General features: G+C 39.9%; 1 protein-coding gene across 1 annotated transcript; it reads right to left on the bottom strand.

The window, feature by feature from the left end:
- Nucleotides 1-9969: 9969 nt before the first annotated feature.
- plekha3 (pleckstrin homology domain containing, family A (phosphoinositide binding specific) member 3) lies at nucleotides 9970-16950 on the bottom strand. Its single transcript, XM_070916559.1, has 8 exons — nucleotides 16896-16950; nucleotides 14956-15072; nucleotides 14701-14850; nucleotides 14052-14173; nucleotides 13640-13744; nucleotides 12481-12524; nucleotides 10890-10984; nucleotides 9970-10079 (listed from the first exon to the last, which is right to left on the bottom strand). Exons 1-8 carry the CDS (start codon nucleotides 16933-16935, stop codon nucleotides 9970-9972), a joined length of 783 nt encoding a protein of 260 aa, XP_070772660.1. The 5' UTR covers nucleotides 16936-16950.
- Nucleotides 16951-24126: the final 7176 nt, after the last annotated feature.

The raw sequence follows: 24126 nt of genomic DNA, 5'->3' as shown, positions 1-24126 counted from the left end.
CGCGGCCACATTTAGCCCAGGATCAATATTATTTGAGTACTGTTACACAAGAACATTGGAAGTTAAGACTACGGGCATAACTATCTTCATCACGGTTTGCATTGATATTATTCTGATGAGAGAAGAGACCATGTGACTTATGAGAGACTCAGGTATTAAATTAGAAACAAGACAAAGAGTCCACAGCCATGAGGCTGCATCTAGGCACCGCGGTGGTTTGAGCTAAATGCTATCCCTAGCGTGGCAACATGCTTACAGTGACAATGCTAACTCTGCTGATGTTCAGCAGATATAATATTTTATTAGTTTATCCATTAGTTTATTAGCAGTAAACACAAAGTACAGCTGAGGCTGATGGATGAGAATGTCATTAGTGTTGCTGGTTTTTGGTGCTTAACGAAGGACTAACGAAGTTTTGAGCTGAAGATGGAGCTAGTTAGGATCACCTTAGGATCACTTCAATTTTTACAATACATCCTGGCATGAATAGTATATTTATTTAATAATTGCCATGAAATGTCACTAAAAACCAAATCCATCCAATATTTGTTGAGATGTTTCAGTCTGGATCAAAGTTGTGGACCGATCGATCGACATTACATTCTTGAGAAGAAGTTCACAACTAAAGAACACACATTTACAGATCTCTCTCGCTTCATAATGACCACAGATAAAAACTCTAACTTATCAGGACTCACCTTTGTTGAGGCAAGAGATTGGCTCGGTTTGTTGCCACAACTTAAATTTTTACTTTATATGTTGATAAATGATATTTCTAATCCTTAATTATTGGCCCACAAACACCCCAAGCCCTCTCAGAAAATGTTGAGCAGCCTTTAGGTCTCTAAAATGGTAAAATTATTTGGATTTGTAATATTTTATTTATTCAGGTAACTGTTCCATTTCCTATAAATTTTATTTCCCAACATCAGAATCAGAATCAGATCAGAAACAGAAATACTTTATTGATCCCCGGGGGGAAACTACATGTGAACATGAAGGTTTAAGTGCTGTTTCAAAGCAGCGTTTACACTGCCAGCAATAAAATTATGCTATGCCACATGCTTTTTTGGAGAACGTAAACTCCCCCGACAATGATAAAAACTCTAAATTCCCAGAAAGAGGAGCTGATGTGCTTGTTTATAATGTTAGCTACAGACCTGAGCCTACATATACTGATTTCCTTATACATTATTTCCAAACCATATTTCAAAGGTTGCCATAAGACGTCATATGGTAGAAGAAGTGTATAAGTGACATGGAAATCAATGCGCACGGATTCATAAATTCAGATCAAAGATAAACTGAAACAGGAACCTTTTTAATGTGATAAAATGACTTTACGCTACACTTTTCACAGCGTCCATGTTTACGTACTTATTGTTTATCTCTTTTGATTTTCCAAAAATACAATTATGACTGCAGTGCTTGTGAAACTGCATCTCATGTGTATGTGTGTGCTCTGTGTATTTGTATTTGTATATGCAGAAAACAGATTGAGATAGAGTTTCAAAACTATCCACACACATTTGCAAATAATATGGCTACAATAATTCCCCCATATTCAACCAGTATAAGATGTCAGAGCTCACATGAAGGCAACAACTATAAAGAGTTTTCAAAAATAGTCTCATCTTAACTGCACATCAATACCATAATATCTCTTCGGCTAAAAATAAAGCAGACCAGTTCTTCACTGATTGGTTTCCAATTTCAAACTTTAAATCTCAGCAAGTTAATTTTCAGAGGAAGTAAAAAAGGGTTTTGATGAATGAAACTATTGTCAGTTTTTCTTTACTTCCTGTCGTCATTTATAGTCAAGGTCAAATGTATTTCACATAACGCACATCTCTTTAACAATACATAAGAGAGAAAAGTACTTTCTGTGTATCTGCTGTGGCCATTTGCATTTTTTACCCCCAACTCTGCATCTTTTGCCACCAATGACATCAGTGTGTGTGTGTGTGTGTGTGTGTGTGTGTGTGTGTGTGTGTGTGTGTGTGTTGGCAGTTGTAGTGGAAACATTTTGTCTCAGTGGAGACATCTGGAGAGACTTAGTGGCTACTGTAGGTGGAACAAACCACACACACATCATACAAAGAGCCTCTTGTTTTTTTTTCATGTGGTTGGAAACTGTCCATCTCTGCTCTGTGAAGGTGAAACAGAAAACACTGCTCTGTTGTCGGCGGCAAACAAGCACCTGTGTTTTCCACTCGACTTCCTCCGTTTAGATTCTGGGTACAGATGTTAAAGCTGCACTAAGCAATGTTTCTGTGATATTAATAAATTATTAAATGACTCCCTGTATTGTGACACAGTCAATAGTAGACATACTGCCGATCTCACTGAGAATCAACACAACTCTGCAGCTCTGTGCAGCATTAAGCCGATTGTTTTGGTTCGTCAGTCAACATGATTGACTCCCTTTGGTCTCTCACCAACCTGCCCTCAATAAACTGTCAATCAATCCCAGTTAATTACCTCAAGTAGGTCAGGTGTAAAAAAAAAAAAAAAAAGGCAGAGAGAGGAAGTAAACAAGCAGCAAACATCTAACAAGCCAATAATCTTTCTTTGTAGCTTTTAGACAAAACCAGTAACCTTAAAGTCCCACTGAAGCAGCAGTTAGAGCATCTTTAGTTTCTGTAAGGTGACGTATTTCAGAGTGAAATGGAATATGTGGGCTGGGAATCATTTCCAAAAAAACCTGATCAAATCCTTCAGGGATTTATTTGTAAAAGTGGCTGTTTGTGGAGCTGGAGTTTCTGGAAACTTGCTGTAATTTGGATCTTAGGAGGACTGATCTGTTGTCCTCCATGCACCCCTTACAAACCCTCAGTTTTAGGAGACAGGATTAGAAAAGGTACTTTTTACTTAAATGTGAATGAATACTAACATTTGACAGTTCTCAAGAAAGAGGACTCTGATGCGATGCCCATGTTGTTCTATTTCTGCTGGACATACAAGTGGCAATATTTTCTTCAATTATAAGCTGAAGCCTGAAAAACTTTCTCAGCATATTTCATTTTATTGGAACATCTTCACATCCACATCTTAAAATCAAACTGAAATTAAAATTTTGTTAAGAAATCAGCATATATATCCTCTCTTAAATGTCCAACAGCACATAACCAGCAAAAAAGAGGACAAATGTCTTGTATCATGTACATGTATGACTGTTTGTAGACCACAGAAGTTGACAGCGGCTTGAGGCCTAGACATCCGTCCATGCTTCAGAGTCTTACAGAGTTTCAGTGGTGAATGCTAACCACTTCTTGTCACTGTAACCTCAGTATATCAAGACAAAAAGTAACTAGAGTTCAGGAAAGATGATAAAATGTCCCTTAAACTGCAAAACTACGTACGCTAAAGGCTCACAAACATTTCATTAAACTTATTACATTACATTCACGTCTTTGTGTTATGTTTCAAACATTTAATGGCTTTATTCAACACTGCAGGACTGTTTAACGTCCACCACTGCAATGACTCTAGTATGGAAAGTAAGGACAGTGCATTGGGTAACAGTACCAGCAGGGTTGTGGACTGGGTCCATGCAGATGTGTCTGTGGTGCACTTTGGGCCTGTGGGGGGGGGTGGACAGTCAGGGGGTGTAACACAGGAAGTGTGTGCAGGGGTGGTGGTAACCTTTGACCCTCAGCTGAGAGAGGAGAAAAGTGTTGAAGTTGTTGTTGATGCGACAGCTGATGTGGTTGTTGTTGGTACTGATAGGACAGCTGGTGTTGCTCTAATGCTGGTTGTTGCCATGGTAACCCCTCCTGCTGTGAGTGGAGCGATTGTGGAGGCAGCAGATTGGTGATTCCTCCTCCATTACTTTCCTCTGTTGCCTCATCCTCTCTCTCACACAGGTGTTGTTGGACGGTGTAGAAGGCGTCATCGTCGTGTTTCTGGGACACCACCTGTAGGTGGAGGGTGGAGACCACTGTATGAGGGCGGGGCAGGAGGGACAGAGGGGTGAGGCGAGGAGTAAGGGAGGTGGGCAGGGAGAAAGACTTGACGAGTGGAGCCCTCCGAGTCACCCGCTTTGTCCTGCTTTTATCTTCCCGGCTCTCCGACGTCTCTCCCGTCTCCTCTTGTCCGTCACCAGCTCTTCCTCCAGATTCAGGATCTTCAGATCCAGCTGAGGGCTTCTCAAGTGTTTCTGATAAAGCCCTCCCAGAGCTGCCGCTGCTGGAGCTGGACTCTGCTTCTGACTCCCAGTCCACCTCTGGTCCAGAGTCTTCGGCCGAAGTGCTGGACTCTCCGTCACCCCCCCGCCAAGACATGGAGCTGGCCTGCTGGTTGTAGCAGGCGGCACAGCGAGATAGACCGAGGAATTCAGGGCCTGATCTGGACTGGACAGAGAGGAAGACATGAGTTAGTGAGACAGCCCAGGATAGCTGTAGGTCATTTTCTGATCTGCCACAGTTCACTACAGTTTATTAACTTTGGGGACTGATAAAGATTGTGGTCATAGTTTAGTTGAGAGAGGTGAAAGACAGTTGACAAGAGCCCTAAAGTGACAAAGTCCTCTGACTGACTGTTGTCTGTCGGGAGCAAAGGAGGAAGTAGTGCGATGTTATTATGAAGCCACAAAGTCCACAGAGGGAGGAGGTCTGGGTGGACGATGGGTCAACAAAACGGCAAAACACTGTTCATTTCCTGTTTCCTGACAGTGAACGTTGGTTTCTTTTAACTGTGATCACAATCGTTCCCTGACCTTAACCAAGTGGTTATTATTGCAGCCGTGATGACGAAGGTCCCCTAACCTTAACGAAGCAGCAATTCTAACCCAAACCACGATGTTCCCTTAAACCTAACCAAGTTGTTTTTGTGCCGAAACCTAATCAAACCTCAACCACAGCAGTGTAAGATCAGAAGACACTTCCATGTGTTGTTCTGGAGGGCTCGGACCAACGTTTAATTTGGAGGACTTCCTCCCTAAGAGGAGTTAGTGTACGATAGCGTGCTAATGTCACATTATTCGGGCTTTGCTTCCGAGAGAGGACAGTCATTATCAAGGTCAGTTGTCAGGAAAGAGAAAATGTAGTTTCTTTTTGTTTTGAACCAGCAGCCAGAGCTGTGTTTCAGCTAGGACCTAAAACCACACTGACCCTGTGACATTGTGGTCCAGCTTGCACGGTTCAGTCATAATGGTCTCTGCCTTCAAACGAGCTGATTCAATGGATTAACATCACCTGGTCATTCAGGTAACTTGCAACACATTTCTTGACCTACACTGACCCAATTTAAGATGTTAAGTACGGTGTCTTACGTCAGCAGAAGAGACTGTAACTCACTGTGTCGTATCAAGTATAAAGGATACCTTTGGCTGGTTTGGACTGTCTGCATACTGGTCCTCAGAGTGTGACCCAAGTCCTCCAGACTGGCCGACTCCTCCACTCACTGTTCCACCTCCTTCAGACATCGTTCACCCGACTGGCAAGAAAGAATGTAAGTAAAATGTTTCATGAAGCTCCTTTTAAAACAAAAGATGTCAGAAAGATTTGCAAGGAAAGGAACGGCTGAAGAAGAAGAAGAAGAAGAAGAAGAAGAAGGAGATGCAGTACCTCTGTCTCTCAGTTTACTGCAGGTTTCAAAGTCACTATAAGTTATTAAGTTATTAACTGTGAGCTGTTACATCACACTGCATCAACTCAGAGTTTAAAGTTTCATTATCTTTGACGTTTCATAGACTAAACAATGAATCAATGAATTGAAAAAAACAATTGGCAGATTAAGTGATAATGAAAATAACCGTTAGGTCACCTGTCATCCCCTTTATAATCTTAACTCTTTATAATGTCTGATATCTGATATAAATACATGAATGTCAGACTCCACTGTATCCTGTCATGATACACAGTAAATTACTATTATTATTGTTATTATTAATTATTAGTTTATCAATAAGAGCGCACTCACTCACACTTCTCTTCCTCCTCTTCAGGTCCAGGATGCAGCCCGACTGTCGACCTGCATTTGTTCGGGTAAATGAGCGCTCACACCCAGGTGAGTGTGCGTGTCTCTTTTATGTCTGTTGTTGTGAGAGTACACAGTGGGTCACATTGAATTCATCACCAAAAGACGCACACGCACACACGCACACACACACACACACACACACACACCCTCTGTAAACACACAGCAGGATCGTCCTCCAGGTCGCTTCACAAACTCCCACCAACTGTCAGTGCTGTTTGATTTAATCTACTGTCGTTTTATTAATTCTATTTATTGACAGGTTCGACGCGTGTGCATGATAACACCCTGCATACTCAACATAACACCAACACTCACAAACCTTCAAATCAAGTTTAAAATATTTTTTATTTTATTTAGACAACGAAAAGTCTGATACAACCACACACGTTACTTCGTGCAGAGACACTTAAGGCATGAAAATCTCTCCGCTGGTTTGTCCACAAACTGAACAGCCTGTGATAAATAAAGAAAATATGATTCAGTCGTAAATCAGCAGTTTAATTCAGATACTTGTCCTCCTCTAAACAGGAAGCCAAAGCCTTAAAAAGAATAGTTCCACATATTGGTAAATACGTATATCCACTTTCTTAGAAGAGAAGGTTGATACCGCTCTCAAGTCTGTGTCTGTAAATATGACTGTTAGCTTAGCTTAGCATCAAGACTAGAAACGGGGGGAAAAGTTAGCTTGGCTCTGTCCAAATGTGAAAAGAATCCAGCTACCTGCGGCTCTAAAGCTCAATAATTAAGTTATATCTCATTTGTTTAACCCGGTTTATGAAAGTGGTGACAATCTTCTAACTCTCAGCGAGAAAGTGAATAAGCATATTTTCCAAAATGTCGAACTATTCATTTAAAGAGACCGTTTGTCCAAGATGAAATCATGATGAAGGGCGTTAAACTGACAAAACACTGGCCAGAAAACATTCACAAACTTTAGCATTTCTGTTTTCTTCTAAAGTTGCTGAAAAGTCTTGAAATTAATTTATTTGTGGAAACATTTTACAGCAAATGTTCCGTCTAAATAGCTGAATAATTGTATTTGATCTATTCTCCCCGTTGTATTCTGTTATTATTCTTCAATTAGTTGTTTCATTTAGTTTTTAACTGCTTTACAAGCTCCTGTAAGTGCTTTAACTACAAAATCCATCTCATGTTCAAATCATAAATAAAATAATCTGATAGGCAACAGGATCGTTTAAAGATAAAATACAGAACTACCATGCTGTTATAAATAATTATAAAATCACATTTGACGTCAGAAGCTGAACATGGAGCCGACATGCGTCGAGAAATTCAAACTGTGTGATTACAGACTGAAACGACCTCTGGAGAAACATTTCTTCACAGTATTGAGAGGACGTGAAGAGAAGGTCGAGGAGACGCAGGAGGATAAACAGCTTCAGCGTGTTCATAAGTTACTGTTACACATAAGGCTGCTGCTCTCAAACACTGACGAGAAACAGAAAACATTAATATCAGTTTCACAATCATCATCACTGTTATCAGTACCTTTGTCACGATAATCCTCTTCCTCAGAACATTCAAAAACAAGGACATTGTCTTTAACTCTAAAGTGCAAAACAACCCCACCGACACACTGTATGTTGGCGAAACGTTACTGTACGTGTTTGGTGCAATTCAATTTATTTTATGCTTTCTAATAACTGTTTGAGTGTGAAGTGAAAATACCTGAATGGTGGAGAGATTTAACATTTAAAATATCTGCTGACTTTCAGTCTGTTTGGACACAACCCCTCTTCTTAAATTCACAGGTTAATATTAAAGTGTCTTAAAAGGTAAATACAAACGTACGATAGCATCAAACGTGTTTTTGGCCCAAGCTGACATTTGTGAAGGAGCCAACTGTCCCCTAAAGGTTCTCCATCGAAAGCACAACACGGGGCAGAAAGAACCAGCGTAGTTTGTCGTCAGTTCAGTCAACGATTGTTCACTTTGAGGGTTCAGATGACGTCTTTTGCATCTCACAAGACGACGGTGTGCAGACCTAAGAGGTCTTTCATCAAGGCAGCAAGTTAAGCTTGGTTTGCCGTCAGTGTTTTCACTGCTTGGATTTGCAACTAATCATTAAAATCAAAAAAGGTCTCAGAGTCTCCCTCCACTAGCTTTATCATGTTTTACCTGAGGACTGATTCGTCTTATAGCAACCCCAGAAAATAAGACGTTTCTACATGCTGTTATCTGAGAGCTGAATGCTGATTAATCCACTTTAGAGGGATTCTGCACTCCACTAATGAAAGAGTAAAGGCAGTAGAGAAATAGCGAAAAAAGTTGTTTGCTTTGGCAGACGAGAGCGCAGCTACTCAGACAGCAATTGACAACAAACTACCATGTGTGCAAAAGGCATCATCTGAACTCACTGCTGAACCTCAGTCCTCATCCAAGTTCATTCATTTAAGCACTTATTTACGGCGGCCCTGAGAGCTCGACACTCTGCGGCTGGAGAGAGATAGAAAATAGACAGAACACCATCAGATTAATAAAACAAACTGACAACAAACGTGCAGCATAACAAAACAACTTTGTGAATGTGTTTCTTAATTTCCTTTGTGTTTTGTCTATTTGTGTTTTTCTTAAGTTGCACTGCGTCGATCTCTCAGGGCCACCGTACTTTTAAGGGATTCACGTCTGGCTGGAATTCATCACCGAAAGGCAAGAAAACACTCATGAAATACAAACATTAAAAGGCAGTAACTTGCACACATTCACACCTATAAGTACTTCAGAGACTCCACCCCTCCTGATCTGACTCGTCGGTGAAGTGCAGGACGGAAAACAAAACAGAACGAGAGGCTGCAAAGTCCTCAAGCAAAGAGCCGCAGATCGACGTGCAGTCTCGTCTTTCTCCTCACCCCAGTTTCAAACACCTAAACACTGTTCTGGCTGAGCGTGACCGGCTGAGCTGTGGAGGAGAAGCTAGAAGAAATAATGATGGCACCTTCAATGTAGATCATTACATTTGTGCAAACTTTTTGGCATCTGAAGACCAAAGCTCCTCAGTTCTCTGTGTGTTTGCTGTGACAGAGATAACAGGAACCTGCGGAGACGCCGTTCATCAGTCTGGTTTCAGCCTCGGCTACACTGTCAGCTATATCAGAGCTCAAAGACAAAGAAGCTGGCAGGAAGAGGGACGGACTTCGTCTTTTCAGCGGGCAAGAAGAATGCAGAAGACGCTTGACGAGTTTTCAAGGAAAGAAAAAGTTAGGCAAGTTCTTGAGTATGTGGAAAAAGCAGAAAATACTGTGTGAGAAGATGCTTTTGTTTCATTTTCAATGTCCCATCAATAAGACCTCCAAAACTTCTGCACAATCTCAGGTACCATTTACAGAAGTGAACAATCAACATCCCCGGCATGGAAAACAAGAATTCACAGTTATTCATATTCATACTGAGCCAGGGAGCTGCCTGCTGCAGCCACAGTCCTCACAGTCCAGGTTCACGTAACACCAACTGCAGTTTTCTTTCACTTTGTTCACAAACTTTTCCAGGATTTGAGCTTCAGGTCGAAATCCTTCCGAAGGCTGTCATCATCTCTCACAGTGTGTCCACAGTGTGTCCACAGTGTGTCCACAGTGTGAATGTGGCTACCTGCTGAAATACGAGAGGATGACGTCGCGGCGTCCTCTCTTCTCAGTGCGTTAAAGCGTCATGTACTTTATACTCACAATGTCTCAGGTTCAAGTCCAGTTTAGGTCCCTCCAGTGTGGACTGTGCAACTGAAACACTTAATGATTAATGATGGCTCCAAAGTGATTTGGCAATCAGCTGACTTCAGAGGAAAAAAGCACAAGAAGGACGATCCGAGAGGAGGTCAAATGTCGGCCAACTCCCCCGACCCCGGTCTAACGAAGACGACGTCAATATCTCGACTGGGTGCAGTCACTGTCACTGATATTGATCCTGTCCTGTTCTTGGCCTCTCAGAGTCCAGAGTCCAGAGTCCAGCAGGGTTTGGATGGACGTCGGGCCTTCAGATGGACAGGTCGGTGTCTGTGTCTGTGGGTGTGGTCTTTGGGCTCACACTGCCTCCTCTCTCTTCAGGAATGGAGGACGAGTCACCGTTGAGGCTGGGCAGCACACCTGGAACACACACACACACACACACACACACACACACACACACACACACACACACATCAACTCTCTCAGGTGGGTTGTCTTTAGTCAGGAGGCGTCATGCCGACAGAAGACGTAGTCGAGACTCTGTGGTAGAAGTATTGAGATCTTTTACTTACTCTTAACTTACTAAATTGAAATACTCCATTACAAGTGGTAAAAGGTAGAAGTACATAAGTATAATCAGCAAAATGTACTCAAAGTATCTAAAGTAAAAGTAAACATAATGCAAAATAGTTATAGTTATATTTATCATAAATACAGTACATCACTGGAATATTATTACTGATTTATTAAGTTTAAGTACTTCATAGATGCTGTTGGATAGTTTACTTTATAACAATGCATATTTTGTAAACTGATCGTATGTTTTATTTATAAAATCTTGATCTAAGTAAATAGTTACGATAGCTCTCAAATAAAGTAGTAGTGGATTACAAAGTAGGATATTTCCCTCTGAACGGTAGTAAAGTGGAATCATAAAGCACCATGACACTGAAATACTCAAGCACAATTTTGAGGTACTTGTACTTTACTTAAGTATAGTACTTGAGTAAATGTACTTCTATTTAACCACAAACTATTTTACTGGTACAGATTCTAGAGAAAATGGAGACAGTGTTCACTCATAAGTTAAAGTACAGGAAGACTTTCTTCCAAGGACACTGGCTTATTACTCCACCTCATCATGTAGCTGCAATATCACTTCCCGAACCTTTACTGGGTACTTCTTATGTATACTGTATGTATAAAATGACAGTGTGTCTGACTTACGTTCAGTATCATAAACAGAGCTGTCAGAGACCGTCCGGTTCCTGCGCTGAGTTGACCTTTGACCTCCACTCAAATACTCCTTCAGCACACCCGACCTGAGAAAAAGAAAAGCTGAAATAAGAAGCTTTCTTGTTGACATTCTTGATTATTGTTTTGGCTGCTTCATTTAAGATGGCCGCCATAAAAAAGTTTACTTTGGCTTTACTTTACTTTGACAGCAATACAACTATTTTAAAATACATCACGAAAGCACAAAGAAACATATTACTGTCGTCTTTACATGTATGAACACCCTTATGCTACGCCTGAGATCACATTTATCTCCCTCATATTTTCATCATATTTTGTTTTGGATAAAATAGACATCCTGCATTGTGTTTACTGATTTCTGCCCTTTGTTCCAAATGACAGAAGAAAAAATCATGTTCTTGTGCAGGGTCCAGTGTAGGAGATCCTCCCTCCACGAGATTAAAGTTGTCAGTGATGAATGGAAAGCGCTGCAATGTCTTTATACAGTCTGTGCCTGCTGAAAGTCCTCTAAAACGTTTGTTAATCGTCTCACAGTTAAAAACAGGAGGCGCTTTGGATCCTCGCTGCCCTTTATGCAGCACATTTAGAGTTTGAGGTGGAGGAGTCAAACAAATCACAATGTTTCTCATCCTCAGACATCAGACCAGTTATCACACTTTGGTTGTCAATGTATATAAAAATATTACTTTCCAGACTTGTTCACTGTTCGTTTTCTCCTACACTTTAATGTCATGGCTGTAAATGTTACCACAGAGGACCCGACATGTAACCTACGAACGAACAAGAAACTGTTAACTAGTATAATAAGCCAGTGTGTGTCCACATGTCTTCTGTCACAGTGGGAAGGTCATCTATAAGTCATTCACACCGTGTTAACATTAGTTATGAAAGTTTTTTTTAAAGCCATATTAATTATCTCAAACAGAATAAATACATAACACATTTTACTGAAACCAAAACTAATGAGAAACAAAACTCGCCATTATAACAAATCCGGTCCATTAGTCTTGTTTAAGTCTGTCTTATAACAACAGGCAGGTGTCAATATGAAGACTGCAGCAGGTTTTGCTTGCTGCCCATACTGGACTTCATAATCAGAATTCAGTGCACCTGATGGGGGACAAAATCCAGAGTCCTCGTTCTGTACAAAAATGTCTTCCAAAGTGTAGTAATTATTCAAGGTTGTCTGGGTTATTCAAGGTGTTGCAATGCTGCCCCCCAGAGGCCACAGTTAATAGTAATCCATGAATTCAGTGAACATGACGTCAAAGTGCATAAAATCTTGATGTTTTGTCTGTTTAAATAAAGTTTAAATAAACCGGGTTCAACAGTAAAGTCTACTACTTTTTGATCTGGCTTTTAAGTCGGGGCAATCCTGTATATATGTTTTCTATTTATAATACAATGTTTGTTTGCTGTTTAACATTGTTTTTGATCCTGTTTTTGTAAAGCACTTCGGGCTGCATACAAATAAAGTTATGATTATCGGTGGTAGGACTCTATAACAAGGAGGAGGGGGGGGGGGGGGGGGGGGTAACAAAACGTGTGTGTTTTAGCTCACCTGTCAAAGCTGTATGTTCCAGGGTGACTGATTGACCTCTTCATCTGGACAGACGGACAGAAAGACACGAGAAGATATTTTTGTTTTAGCATGTAATAAAACAGAAAGGAAACAAACTAACGCTGTCTTACGACCATCTGATTTATTTCCTCCAATCATTTTACAATGTACATTTTGTATAATTTCTTTTGGCCATTATTGGGATTGTTTTCTTGCAGAGGCTTCTATTATGATCAGCCTGCGGGCGTCAGGTGATTGATGTTAAGCAGAGCGTAACATAATGAGCACAGTGCTGTGAAAAAAACACATACAAAGAAACAACAATAAAACAGAATCGTAGCAGAAACGAGTTAAAGCTCCGTGTTCACTGTGAGTGAACAGTTTGGGTTAATTTAAGTTCTGTGGAAAATGTTCTTCATACTGTGCAGCAGCCAGCAGGAACAACGGGAAGAAGACGGACAGTGTGGTTCTCTAATAATAACATTTAAGGCATTTTTATCAATAATGTTTGTTTGTTACGTCGGCGGATATATCATCATCAAACTTTTAAAAACTTAACAAATGTTGAAATCTGTATTGGCCTCAAACATCCAGTATATAAGTAAGCCTATTTCATATAAGTATCTCATACAAGTAGCAATACTACAGTGTAAAAATACTCAAGTAAAAGTCCTGCATTCAATTATTATTTACTTAAGTAAAAGTACACAAGTATTAGCATCAGCATATACTTGAAGTAGTAAAACTACTCAATATGCAGAATGTCACATTTCAGAATAATATATATATTATATTACTGGATTATAATTAGTGATGCTTTAATGTGTACATCACTAACAAAGGTGGAGCTAATTTTAACTACTTTATATACTGCTGGGTATCTTAACCCATACTATCATCATCAATCATACTTTATTAGTTGATTTATATTTTGTATTAATAATCTGAATCTGCAAAATAATTACTGTTGTCAAATAAATGTGGTGTAGTAAAAAGTACAATATTGTCTTCCAAAATGTAGTGAAGTAGAAGTATAAATTAGTATAAAATGTAAAAAAAATAATTATTTAAGCTCTTCTATCTTCTACGTTTCTTTTGTCACTAAAACACATTTCTGCAGACTTGCAGTACTTGAGTGAGCTAGAGAAAGTGTAATTACCCTTTCAGGAGGTCGGAGGTCAGGGGTCAAACTCTGGTTGGCCAGGGTCATACACTCCTCCAAAGTCCTGATGAAGGTTGCACAGGTTGCACTGAGGAGAGAGGCCTGCAGAGACAGAGAGAGTCCAAGTGTTACAGAAGTCCTGTCAAAGACACAACAGGCTTAAAGTACAAACCTTTACTCCTCGAGACCAATAAAAACAAATGTGTCACCCTGCAGCAGATGTAACCCTTCAGTTCTTTGATGCTACAAACTCGTCCCTAATAAACTCGTCTATATCGGATGATACGTGACAACACTTCATACAGCGAAATACGTTTCTTAGTTATGATAAGAAAAACATCAAAGCTACGAGTGAAATAATTTGTGTAAATAAAGAACAAATGTTTGGGGTGAACGGAAGATGTGTTACCTCAGAGGTGGGCGTGGCCTCTGTGTCGGCAGTGTGCTGTGATTGGATCGTTTGGACCTGCTGAACGAGGAGGTCACAGTACAGACGAAGCTCAGACATCTTCGTCTTCAGACAGTCAGGACCTGGAGACGGACACACAGAGTTGACATATAAACAATGTGTATGTGCCAGTAACTTGACACTTCCTGCAGATTTTTCACAATAAAAGTCTTACCATCTTCCCTTTATTGGTACATTATGTTGAATTTACCACATGACCCATACAGGTAACTCCCCCACCCTCAAGTGCCTTTATTAACTTCTGGTCTCTGCATTTCAATACCAGCTTTTATCTGAGAGCTAATGGTGAATATCACTTCAACACACAACGTACAGTATGCCACAATTGATTCATTTGACCTGTTTGACCTTGTTTTGTAATTGTTATAATTAGCTGAAATGATGACTTTTTGTAGAGTAGAAATGAGAAACAAAAACACTTAATTTCCATTTTGTTTTTTGAGGAAAAGCAAAGTAACTACACATGATAAAAACACTACTGCAAGGACGTATTCAAAGAGAAGTCACTTGCTTAACTTAATTTGTTTAAAAGTAGTTTTCAAACACAGACCTGGCAGACGGACAGATTCACGTCGTAAACCCTGTGTACCTCTGTGTTTGTGGCTGTCCAGAGTTCCAGCTTTGGACGAGCCTAAAGCCACCAGCCACCTCTGTCTCTCTGCAGCGTTCACAGCTCGGACGTAGAAATGCTGCTCACCGGGGATTATCAACTCCAGACGCGTCGGATCTGTCGGATGAACTGAAATACAAAATATTAACAGTGTCTGATGGAGGCGTCTACTATTATAGCACTGTGAGGTATATAATGAAATCATCTGCCAGGCATTTCTAACAGCGGTCTAACCTTTAATGTCACACACGGACATCTTGATGGATCCTTTGCTTCCTTTGCCAACGTCGTCCTCGCTGTCATAGTAAGAAATGACTCCGTTCTCTAAGACGAACCAGCGCGGCTGCCAGCCTGAGGACAGAAAACAACATCAAAACCTAAATAACAAATGTGTGACTTTACCTGGAGGTTTCATTGTTCAAAAGAACAATAAGAGTGTACTTTTTTTTATAGGCGTGCAAATATTGTAAAAATGCTGGATCCTATGGTTGCAAGTAATGATTATTTACATTGTTGATTAATCTGCACAATCTTTACTCAATTAACTTTAATTAGTTGTTTAGTCTGTAAAATGTCCGAAAACGCTCCTAAATGTTTACTAAATCCAAATGTGACGTCTACAAACTGCTTGTTTTACAGTCCAAAACCCACATATTTAAATTATTTTCTCATTCATCAAAGAAGTTAATCATCAGCTCTACGTTTCCCATAATGCAACTCAATAACCAGATTCTCCCTAAAAGGTAAAAGTAAATGTCTTACAAACACCACACCTTCGGTTACGCACCACTCCCAAAGCCGAGATAACCACGATAACATCATCAGAGCTTCTTTTCTCAGAGCCGCAGGAAACATCATACAACTGTTTTCACGGGCTGACCAGTACTCCGCTACCAGTAAACACAAGTTAAACTGTAAAATGGCTGCAGTGCCCTTTAACGAAACAATTACAGGCTCCACTGAAAGGGGTGTAAACAGAGCTTGGTGATTAATACTTCATCAAGCATAAGTTTGTGGCTTGTTACTGCATCATCTAACAAAATGATTAAATATTGCATGTTTCATTTAGTAGAAGACACATGTTTATGATGAATTTAGACTATAGGTTTGTCACTATGTCGTGTCATCATGATTCGACTGAAGGAACTTATTTTACATTATGTGCCAGTCCTACAGTCAATGTGACATTTTCCTGATTTTGTAGCAGAGTACATGCACCATCCAAAGAAAGAAATATAAGGAAAACATACTTTCACTGACTCTTGTAAAGATATATGTACATATGTGCATATGTATATCTTATTTTGTCCTTTTTTTTAATTCAAACTCTGATCTTTTGACCCATTAATGCACTTTTGGTGTTTATGCTCTGCTGTTTTATGTCCCCAAAGACACCATGCTACATCTCAGCTGTTTTAGCTTTACGGTTGACTTTATGACACGTTTCTCCCACGTCATTCAAATATTTGTGCATGTTTATAACTGAGATCATATGATACAGTAGAGTCAACGAGAAATGACTGACTTCCTCGGTCAAGTGCAATAAAAGTTATATTAGAATTAAATAAACACACAACACTCGTGTCATTCCCAGCTGACAGGGAGCAGCTCGTAGTGGGAGTCATTACAGCCATAAGCAGTGTATATCTTGTCCTCTGCCATTATTATTTATAGACATGCTATGCTGCCATCATTAAGGTCAAATGCCACAATAGTCCCTGTTACTGTGGGCTGCTTTTCATCTCTACCAGCAGATGATGTGTGTAGCTGTCAGTTCTCCTGTCTGCAACACGACTCACTGACATATCATTTGTAGTAGCTGCAGGTTAATATATATATATATATATATATATGTTGAAATAAACAGAAGGGAAATGATACTGTGCCTGTTTGATGCTGATTATCGAGCTATTGGCTTCTAAAAGTGACCAGGATCAGTGCTAAATATTACATTAATAGCTTGAATAAATAAGGTTATCATTAAATCACAGCAGTGGCACGGCTAGCAGGTGTCATGTCGCATCCACATAATACTAATATTAGCTAATTAGACAGGCTGTTAGCATTGTTAGCTAACACAAACACCATCATTCATCAGTCAGTCACTGTGTCTATGGCCGGCCACAAAGACAGTTAGCCTAAACAGCTGTTAGACGGACAGACAGGCGACTCACCTGTCATGTAATTCGTCCATTTGTACAGAATCCCCTCCATGTTGCCACTTTACATCCGCTAATTTAGCCTGTTAGCTTCCCGCTGTAGCTCGGCAGGCTAACTGAAGCGGCGCGCTAGCTAGCTATAGCGTTAAGGTCCGTTCGCTCTCTCTCGAGCGACAGCGGGTTAGAAAACAACCCCCATCGTGAGCTGCTGGCTGTCTAAAAGTGTGCGAAGTGTTTGTGGTTTGTGGGAGCTGGATGGGAGTGTTGGCAGGATAATGTCATGCTGAGGGTTTGGTTGTGCTGAGCTGTTCATAAACTGGCCAGCTAACTTGTGGGCAGTCAGCTGATGGAGAAATAAATGTCAACAAAACGGCTGCTTTTCTACGGAAGGCGGCTGGGGCCATTTCACAAGGAGAGGAGAAGATGATGAAGTTAAACTACTACTCCAAGGAAGTATTTAGTATTTAGAGCCTTTACTTAAGCAAAACTACCAATAACACACTGTAAAATTACTATGTTACGAGTAAAAATAAAATATGTAAGAATAATCAGGAAAATGTACTTAAAGTATTAAGTAAAAGTACAGAAAAATGTCCCGTGTCTTATATCATGAGATTATTATTACTCTTGCATTCATGTGTAAGTATTTTACAGTTGTAGTTGATTGATGTGGAGCTTATTTTGTGTCTGACTGCAACTGATGATTATTTACATTTTGGATGAATCTGCTAATTTATTTTCTCCATTAATCGACTGATTGTTTGATTTGTAAAAAAATAATGAAAATACTGAAAAAGTCAATCACTATTACCCAGAGCCCAAAGTGACGCCTTCTCAATTCACATGGAGTCAAACTGTCAAATAAATGTTGGAATAAAAAGTTAATTTCCTTCCATCTGAGTGAAAATGGAAATACTCAAGTAAAGTACATGTAAATGTACTTCGTTACAATCCATAACTGAGCATTTGTAATATTACTATTCTTTGCTCGCTCTCAACCTTTCCATACTGTCCACACTAACAGCTGATTGCTGCATTTATCTGTCAGGTGTTTGTGTATTTTGAGTGAGAATTGCTGGATTTTCTTCTGGAAAAGGAAAATAACTTCTGTTGTAATGAACACTACAGACCGGGACCAGGATCAATAGTATAATGAAGTGACTGATAATGCCATTTACCAACTCAAATAAGCACTTACGTAGATCAAATTGATAGAGAATATAATTGCACAGTTAAATAATACAGTCAAAACATTTTACAAGCTTTTTTCAGTGGCTAGTCTTTAACCCTGACTCTCCCTGATTGGTGCTGAGAAGTTTGGCTATGGAAAACTAAATGTTTGCGTGTGCTTGTGTGGACGAAGAAGTAGATTTACTCAAGTTTCCTTCTTCAGAAGCTGAAAAAGTAGTACAACACGTCAAATAAAGACTTCAATAAACCACTCTCAAGTAAAATGATACGAATAATAATGAGATCGTTCCAATTTTCATAATTCTTAATCTCTCTTTATTGCATTAGAACATACATTTCTCATATATATCTATATATATATATTTTATAAATGTGAATTTGTACACTACAATCTTTTATTGTAACATGTTAGAAAATACTCGTAACGCTCCAAAAACATAGCACTAAAAACAGTTACCAAACAATGATTATTACATTTCCTCGTTTTGTTTTGGCCACCAAGAACAGAAAAACAAGATGGCGGAGATGAAACTGTCGATCAGGAGGAGAGGAGGGGACCACGGTCGGACACAGGCAGTTGGGCCATTGCAGTTTTTAGTGGCAGCCATTTTGTAACCAAACGGACGGGGGTCTATCACAACAGGTACAGAGAGGAGGGGACATATGAGGTGGGGGAATGCAGACAGTGGGGAGCGTCAAGCAAAGCCACATGGGAGGGCCGGGAAACAGAGAGGTGAAGGGCCTGATCACACAGCACAGCTTTCACTCCAGCATGAGTCCTGCTCTGTTACTGTTTGAGCTTCCAGTCTGCAGTTAATCTTAAATAAGACTTGAATCACTACTTTAACACCTGGCTGCTGTTTTCAGTTCACTTTGTGGTTTGGGAAAGTTTGAGAGCTGCAAATATGTTTTCGTAGCATTAATCACATTCTTTAGCCAAATCATAGTAGCTTTAAAGTGTAGAAATGTGTGTTTTTTTATGTTAACATTGAATTAAACTGAATGTGAAAGGGTTGTTGGAACTGCCAATTCCACTGAAAATCAACATCCCAACCATCCCATCTGTGCGGCTTTCAGTTCATTTCATTAAACCTGAAGAACCTAAAAGTGCCAGATTATATAACATCATAGGTAAATTAAATGCTGCCTGCTCAGATGAAGAAAGTGGAATATTTAGCAACATGGAATAATAACTCCAGTGGAGTCTGTTTCTGCCCGATATGTACGTAGGCTAATCATTTGCTAACCCTGTTGCCATAAGAACTCAATGCGCTGATATATTCACTTCCTCTACAACACAGCAATTTCGACATCGCTCGGCAAAGTGATACGAACTCCATGATCCACATAAAAGGTAAATGTGTCTTCACTTCACATCAAAGACAACTCAAACAAACATTAAACAAACTATATGTCGGGTTGCTCTTATTTTTGTAGCATAAAGAAAGAGAGAGAGAGAGATCGGGCCCAAAGGTGTTCAGCTGCACCAGCTCTTCGTAAACCCTTACGATAAGTTAGGATAACTTACTAAGATACAAACTAGTTACTACATAGTTATTATTTACACCCAGTAGCTGCCAGGTGTAACTGTTGACTGACAGCACTAACATTAGCTTGCTAATATTTGACCAAGTTAGACTGAAGTAACAGATTGAATGACCCGTTTATTTATGATGTAAACTGTAGATAACGTAAATGTGATTAATCTCACAAAAAACACAAAATACCACAAAAAAAACCAATAATGTCGGTTATGCAAGTATTAACATTAAATATGTATAAAGTAAAAACACATAGCTCATGGAGGATGTGTAGGATCATGTAGGATCCTAATATAATAGCTGATTGATATTTCTCCACATATTCATATATGAATAAAACAAACTCAAATTCCTGTTTTCGTAGTTGATTGCTTTTGATTGGACGCAGCTGCAGATGTTTCCCAGCAACCAATTTACACATTACTGAAGACATTTCTGAAGCTCTAATGGTGCAACTCGATTTAGCACATCACAAGTTTGAAACTAGCAAGTAGTTACTGAGAACTTAGTGAAAGATTTACGAAGAGCTGATGTTTAGGAATTAGATTAAACAAGCCAACAGCAGCAGAGAGAATGGAGGAAGAGTTAGTGAAAGCAGGGTGAGCAGGGTGAGCAGGGTGAGCAGGGTGAGCAGGGCAGACAACAGCAGCCCTTTTAAACAAGGGTGGGTCACAAAAGACACAGCAAGCAAGTGGAGATAGAGGCGGGTGGAGACCAGCAAGGGAACAGAGGCGGGGACCGTAGAGACTACCAAGCAGAGAGATTGGGGGATCAGGGTACAGTACAACCATCTAACACACACACACACACACACACACACACAGAGACATATTTGCATGTGGACGGGCGGAGAGGGAGGAAGAGAAAGAGGGGATGTGAGGCATCAAGGAAACGTTCAAGATTCAATCCCCCTTTTAAACCGGAAACAAAACAATCCTCTATTTGTTTAGCAGACAGGGGACAAGGGAGTCGTCCAACACTCCCAACATCACAGAATGATTGTCCTCTTGAACACCCCCCCCCCTCCTCATGTACACTACTCCCGTCTTTTTTCTTTTTTTTTTTTAACCTTCCTCCATTTTTTTTCTTTTTTACTTTTCAGGGATCTCCTCTTTCGTGTCACATGCACACACATACGCACAAAACCCTGTGACCATAAAGGACATTTATACACACATGTACATACACCCTCTCACACACGACACGCACAGACACAACAGATAGACACGTTTGACCCAATAATACGGCTGACTGGTTTGTTAGTAGGAAGCAGAGGATTGGATAGTGCACATGTTGATTATAGCAGAGCTTAAAGCTGGTTGGCCAAACACACAGACAGAGCAGCCTGTTATTGATATGACAATCAGTGCTACCGTGTCACAATACAACTGCACTAGCACAAAAATCAATATTAACTATTGCCATTTTAAAAAAGAGACGGCATTTCTTTTCCCACCATTAGTCCGAGAGGTGTTTTCAAATTACCTTCGAGTCTCTGAGGTCAAGATGCAGAAAACAGAAGGAAGTTTGTGCTCAAACGATAAATCAATTAGTCGTTCGACAGAAAATGAACGGTCAATAATTTGGATTGTTTAAATTATTTATCAAGCAAAAAGGCTGAAAATTTCTCAAAAGTGAATATTTGCTGCTTTTGTATTATAAAAGAGACTTGAAGGAAATTGTGATTTTTTTTTTTTGGTCATTTTAGAAACCAAACAATTTGTTGGTTAATTGAAAGAATAATCAAATCACATTAATCAATAATGAAAGAAATAATTGCAGCTCTTAAAAAAACCCAAAACATTTTTATAGATTCAAACAGAAAATCGAAGCATATGCAATCTCATTTCTTCCTCATTTCAGGCGCACTGTAGAACAGAAGTGTGCAGTCAAAAGTACCTACATTTAAGACATGTTTCCTTCCTCCCTCCTCCTCCTCCTCCTCCTCCTCTCCCTCAGTGAGCAGTATTGTGGTGTTATGATGTTAGGTTCCTAAGGCAGTATCACAGTACAGTCCATAGAGAAACAACAGCAGTACAGAATTACACTGGCCTGCCCAGAACCTTACATCCAGCTCAGGTGGGACACTGACGGCATCTGGATTTTTTTTTTTTTCTTATTTCTTTTTTTTTAAGCCTCCAGTTATTTGGTTTACACTTTCCAAAACTCTATGTTGTTGCCAAGCAAAGTTAGTTGAAATTTGAGCTGTTTCCTGTTGTTAAACGATTACTGAACATTCAAATCAGGAAGCAACGAGGGAGGGACAAAAAGAAAACTTAGAAATGTTAAAATCTCATTAAGATCTCCTGGGGTGCCCTGCTAGCTCAGCGGGCTAAGGCACATGCCAAGTTCTCGCGACATTGTTGGTTTTGAAACCGGCTCATGACCACTGTCGCATGTCATGTTCTCCTCACCTCTTTCCTTTCACACTCCACTGAGAAACACAGACATTTGTAATGCCTGACAGATGAACTCCATGTCACGGTGGCCATTTAGAATTAATTAAGTATTAATTAAACCACCAGACTTTTTATGACCAGCATCATTTCCTGGCATACGACTTTAGATTGACTGAAAAATATCACATCAGCCAGCAACCTTGGAGGAGACGACATGACTGATTCAGGGTAGCAAGTTAAGTTAGCTAGTTTAGTAGCTAGTTAGCTTCTGAGTGAGCCAGCAAACAGACAGAGTGCCGTGTTTAAGATTTGATTTTTCTGAAATCACATTTTAGTTATGGTAGTAAAAAGGTTTTCTGGTGTCGACTTGAGCACAAATATTTTGTGCTTTAACAGTTTGGCAACAGTCATTTGTGTTGAAGATATCTACAGTTTTTAAAATGGATTAATCATTAAATAATTGTCATAGCTTTACATCACTGTAAATTCAACATCTTTGGGTTTTGGACTATTTTTGGGGGGAAATAATGCAATTTGAAGGGAAATAGTGATGGACGACAAATAAAAGATGGGCGATAATGTTAGTTAAAGTAAAAAGATCACTAGGTATTCAGTGATTTGCTAAAAGAGCAACAGTCATTTAAAACAGGCGTCAGTTTATCCAGACAGTACTGCACATCTCTAATCTTCTATCTACATTTAAATTCAGCTCCTGGCATCATTTCTGTTGTTGCGACCACAGTGGAGTGTGAAGTGAACCAAAAAGACATTTTCTACAGAGCTGCTACCAGTCTCCTTTTACAGCTTCTTGAGGCCTCCAGTAAATTCAGTGGCACAGCTCTCAGATATAGGGTTCTGGGCCAGAGCTGGACCGGGAACCATCCGGCATGATGTGGGTTGGTTCTGGCACCGAGGTAGCCAACACCTGATTGGTCTAGCACTAGTAAAACAGGCCAGGGACGGCTCAGACGGCTCAGGTTGCCCATTTTTCTTTATGTGGTGTTGAGATGAAAGAGGTTCAACTATATACTATGACTATTAGACAGTTACCTATTACTAACAAGGAACAACGGCTGGAGCCACTGGAGCCTCCAGGAGTGCCAGAACCAGCCCAGATGTCTCTGGTTTGGGTGATATTGTAGTGCTTGTGGTCTATAGTACAGTAGCATCAACACAATGGTCCAATAGACAGATCAGATAGAAGATATCATACAGATGGTCCAATACAGTTATAGTACAACATCTATACATCAACTATACATTGTGCGTTTTTTTTTCCTTTGTTATATTTTCAAGGGGTCTCGGGGGTAAGACTTGGTCACCATTACATCACTGCTGTAAGACGGGGAGGGGGTTGAGATAGTGGTAGGCAGAGCCATAGATAAACAGTGTTTGATCATTGCAGTGTTACAGTAACACCAATGTCCGTGCTGCGATCCTGCTACTTGGAAAGTGGTGTGGTGGACCTCTGCTGGAGTGCAACTCTGTCAGAAATAAACAGAATGCGTGAGCGGAGTGGCAGTAATAGAGCGATAAAGTAGGCAAGTTTATATTCAATAATTTAGAGGTAGAGTTTTAGAGATAATTCAGCAGCTGGAATCAAGTTTTGGGTAAATTTCTGAATGCAACAACAAATTGTTCCTGCTACATTCGAACACTGTGGCGCTGGTGTCTTAATGCCATTTAACAATCCAGAATGGCAGAAAACAAATAACCCAAAGGTGTAGTATTGTTAGTTGTATTGAGTAACCTCCAGTTGTTTGACTTCTCGCCTCAGTGCATTGATGTAGATGTGTACTCCAGAGTGTGTCAGTACGTGGCATCACTGTTGGGTGTCGCTACAGACTATAAATCAGCCAGAGAGGGTAGCAAAGTGGTAAGTTACTCTTTAAGTTATCCAGGAGGTTCTTCTCTTTTGTGCTACTCCGAGGACAAAAACCTACTCAAACAAATAAAATCTGTAACAGCTCCGATGACTGAACCCTGAATGGGTTTTCCAATAAACCTAATCACCCTCATATTTTATATACGGCATGTTATGTGTTGTGCTTGTGGAATTAAGTTGTAAAGAAGCGATCTTGGGAGTGAGAATTAATAGCTTTCTAAAAAAGCAGC

Source organism: Enoplosus armatus, chromosome 12, assembly GCF_043641665.1.
Source record: "Enoplosus armatus isolate fEnoArm2 chromosome 12, fEnoArm2.hap1, whole genome shotgun sequence".
Classification (NCBI taxonomy): Eukaryota; Metazoa; Chordata; class Actinopteri; order Centrarchiformes; family Enoplosidae; genus Enoplosus; species Enoplosus armatus.
The sequence above is the reverse complement of the archived record's forward strand: the minus strand, read 5'-3'. Positions and strand labels throughout refer to the sequence as shown.